This window comes from Oppia nitens, unplaced genomic scaffold, assembly GCF_028296485.1.
Source record: "Oppia nitens isolate AA-2021 unplaced genomic scaffold, nextdenovo-longstitch-racon4-pilon3 scaffold9_pilon_pilon_pilon, whole genome shotgun sequence".
NCBI classification, from domain to species: Eukaryota; Metazoa; Arthropoda; class Arachnida; order Sarcoptiformes; family Oppiidae; genus Oppia; species Oppia nitens.
In genome coordinates this window covers 738355-742665 of record NW_026533253.1, presented here as the reverse complement: position 1 = coordinate 742665, position 4311 = coordinate 738355, and the positions used below count along the sequence as shown (strand labels likewise).

General features: G+C 20.1%; 1 protein-coding gene across 1 annotated transcript; it reads left to right on the top strand.

Annotated features, from left to right (window-relative positions):
- The first annotated feature begins 667 nt into the window (after positions 1 to 667).
- LOC128964587 (uncharacterized) lies at positions 668 to 3672 on the top strand. The gene is made up of 5 exons (XM_054311214.1): positions 668 to 708; positions 1051 to 1236; positions 2557 to 2637; positions 3360 to 3415; positions 3526 to 3672. Exons 1-5 carry the CDS (start codon positions 672 to 674, stop codon positions 3655 to 3657), a joined length of 492 nt encoding a protein of 163 aa, XP_054167189.1. The 5' UTR covers positions 668 to 671; the 3' UTR covers positions 3658 to 3672.
- Positions 3673 to 4311: the final 639 nt, after the last annotated feature.

Below are 4311 nucleotides of genomic sequence, written 5' to 3'. Positions count from 1 at the left end.
AATATATTTTTGTTTTTGTTGTAAAATATGAAATGTTTAATATTATGCATAAAATTATTGCTAAAAACTAATATTACTAAATAAAAATAAATTGTTACATATAATTATTATTGCATTTTAATATTTTCTAAAAATATTTTTAATATTAATAGTTTACAAAAAATATATATATTTATATATTATATTAATATATAAAACAATTAGTCTCTAAACGGGAAATTGTAAATTTTATTTATTTACGATAAGAATTATGAATTTTTCATTATAAGTACTATATATACATAGAAACTATATTAATAACATAACAATATGTCAAGTAATAAATTTTACGATATAAAAATAAATAATATATAACTATCATTACATACAATAATATTGTATATCTCTAAACATACCGTGTATATACTGTATTATAATTTATTAGATTCAACATTAATATCACTTTTAACCCATATAACTTTTGTTATTAATTTATACTATAACATACATACACACACACATACATACATACATAAATACATATAAATTTATATAACTTGTGTGACACACAAGTGATGATTTGAATATTATTATTATGAAATAAAACAATTGTTTATTGATTTCTTATTTATATTGTTTTTTTTGTTTCTTTTACAGAAATATTTTCTTATTATACAACAATGGTTTCATTGATGTCTTTAATTATTTTATTACTTTTTTACATTAAAGGTAATGAAAAAAATCATTTTGTGTGCATTTATTTAAAAATTTACTAAAGTTTTTAACATTATAAATACTACTTTATATAAATAATTAGGAGAAAAAATTAATTAAGAAAAGTAAACATTATTTTTATGTTTACTTTTAATTAGACTATAAGCATAAATAATAATATTAACATTTTCTAAATAAATCAATATAAAATTATATATATATATATAATATAGTAAAAAAAATTAATTTTATTTTATAAATGTTTAGTAATTAATAATTACATTAATTAAAAAAATAATATGTTGTTAGTAATAAAAATGATTTATAATTATTTTTTTAAAAAATTAAATAACTTAGAGAGTGAATCGATAGACTGTTTCAAATGTACGTCTAATGTTGGAAATGGTGAAAACCGTATGTGTGAGGATCCCTTCCATAATAATTATTCCTCATCTATACTGCACAGCCCGTGTTGGGCCGGTAGGAAAAATAGGAACGGCATATTCCCGGGAACGGCATGTATCAAATTGAGCGGAAAGTTCGGTATGGATTAATATATTTACGGTAGCTATTAATATATATATATAAATTAAATATCTATACACTGTATGTATATTTATATAATAACTTATTACTACAGTATATACTTTGTTTAAAATCTAATTATAGATTTAATCTTCAATACATAATACTGCATATAATTTATAATTCAATAAAACTAAATATGTATTTTATGTTTCTTTTTCTTTATTATACAAACTACTGTATATAAAAGTTTTTATGTCTATGAAATGTTGAATTTTATTACAATGTTTAATATTTGATGAATTTTATTAGTATAGAGTATATACTGTACATATATAGTCCCTATATATATATATTTTTTGAGGATAAAAATAGGGTACAAATAAAATTCAAAGGGCACAAACACATACACATATACACATATATCAGTTAAATTATTCAAATCAAATAAAACTACTAAAAGATATCAGTGCCATAATAGGTTAAAAAGTACTGTAGTTTATAGTTTAGAGATAAAAAACAAACAAAAAGTATACTACAAGTATATAATATACAGTAGAAAGTATTACAGTAAATAAGTGATTTACTGTATATATTTTCCAATGATTTAATATTGAAGATTTATATTTTATTTTTTATTTTTTGAAAAAATTAAGTCATATAAATCACTATTTAAATGGAGTTTAGAAATCAGTTTAAAAAAATATTGAACTATTGATAAAATATGTTGTCGAAAATACTAATAAATTATTTAAATGTTTAATTTTATTATTTTTTATTTTTATATCCCTTTTAAATTAAATTAGTGTCTAAAATGGCATTAATATTATTGTATGAGATTTACTACTGTACTCACATACTGTATACAATTATGAAAATTAATTAAAAATATATTGTACACAAGTTAAATGTATGATTTATATTTTTTAAAAAAAGAGTAAAATATAATTACTAAATATTTTTATCTTTTTAAATATTAATTACATTTAGTCTGAATAAGTGTTTTTAATATAAATTTATGATATATATTGTAATATACTTAAGCTATGGCCTATATTTATTTAGGATTATATAATGCTAGCAAAGTAAAAGTTATTATTATTATTACTGTAAATTAATTATTTCAATATTATATAATATACTATATATGGTTAGTGAATTTACATATATACTGTACAGTACTTTATAAACAATAATTTATGTCAATGAATGAATTTTGTTAATTATAATAAACTTTAGCATTAGATTTTAACATTACATTAATATTACTTAATTAGTAATATTTTTTCATAAGTTAATATAAATTTATATCATATATATATATATATAATATATTAGAGGACAACGGAGAGACAATGATAGTCCGGGATTGCGCTCTGGATAGCGGGTCGCTCACCATCGACACCGAAATTGTTAGAAGTATGTATTGATGATAACTTAGTCAAACATACCATTCCCTTACCATCACTGGGTAATCCCTTAATTAAAAAAAACTCAATCAAACAAAATGATTGTCAGGTTTACTGAATTGTGTGTGTCATCTGTCTTTACCAGTCCTCCTATTCTTAATTTTATTGACGCTGTTATTAAAAAAAAACTGAGAAAAAAGTTATTGTTGTTGTATTTGAATTGTTGAACAAATGAATTGTCTCTTAAATATATGGCAATACTGTCGGTGCCGACAATAACAACAACAACAACTACAACAACATAAAACTTTTTATATGTAGACTTAATTTTGTATGAAGTTTTTGTGTTATATTTTTAGTTAATTAAGTCAGTCATCTGTTTTTTGAAGTTTATTTTATTTATACTGTGTGTATATATACTTAGAATATAAATAACTTCATTATATTTATAAAACATAGCTATGCCTTAACTTTTGATGTCATTTTGTTTTAATTGTCTAATTATGCAATATTATATATAAATTTATATATTGCATACTATTATACTGTATATCGTATAGAATTTGATATAAAAATGATACTGTATTTGCAAACCAAGCGTAAAACAGATTGAGTTAATTAAAAATTATGAAAATTAATTAAAAATATATATTTATTTTTTGTTTTGTTTTTGTTTTCTTCTATAATTTTAATTTCTGTTTTATATTTTTCACTATTTTTATATAAAACTAGTGTCACATTGCGGTGGCTTTTTCTTTGGTGACCGTTATGTTAGAGGATGTGTTCAGGTATGTTATCTCATCAATTGATTACTTTGATTAAGTTTATAAATCAATTTAAATTAATGTATTATTTATTTATTTTTTTCCCAAAAAAACAAAATTTTTTGTAATTGCAGTCTTGTTTTGAAGACGCCTGCAATAATGTGGATCCAAATGTTGACATTTTATTCAATAATTTATCAACATTTCTAATGACAACAACAATCGGTTTAATAATGTCTATGAAAATTAACTGTTTATTTATTTGAGTGAATGATTTAGTCTAATGAAAAAATAAATAAAAATAAATAAATAGTTATAACAATTATAATGACAAATAATAATAAAACAATTTTGAAAATAAAAAAGAAATTTTTAAAAAAAAACTTCATCAGCCTTAAGGACACATTGCCTTTACTATTGCATTGACAATACTATTTGCATAGCAATCATAGAGGAAATGAATTATATGATAATAATAACAAACAAAATACAGTATATATATAATTGAATTGAAATAAATGGACGTATTTTTGAATACTTTTAATAAACTAAAAGTCAATCTCTTTTAGTCATCAAAAAAAGAAGTTTAATCTTTAATAACAAACATATATTGAATTGAATTGAAGATAACATTTATTTTATGTTGTTTTTTGAGAAAATAAAATTTAGGATTCAATCACACCATTCAATACTTTAGATTGTTTATTATGATAAATTACAACATAGGAGATTTGAATATATATTAAAAAAGTAACTAGTTTATATTTAGATAAAATAAATAACTGTTTTTTTAATTTGTATAAATTATATACAGTTCAGGGATATTTTTGTTGTAATTTAGTTTTTTAAAATTACAGTATGTTAATCAATACGTATTTGTTTATAACATGTTTTTTCAATGTATTATTTAAATGACAATT

Bases quoted from the DNA above. Each gene is read 5' to 3' on its own strand.
- LOC128964587 (XM_054311214.1), top strand. From the start codon at position 672: ATGTCTTTAATTATTTTATTACTTTTTTACATTAAAG. The intron at 1,237-2,556 runs GTATGGATTAAT...ATAATATATTAG, and splicing joins CAAATTGAGCGGAAAGTTCG to AGGACAACGGAGAGACAATG. The intron at 3,416-3,525 runs GTATGTTATCTC...TTGTAATTGCAG, and splicing joins ATGTTAGAGGATGTGTTCAG to TCTTGTTTTGAAGACGCCTG.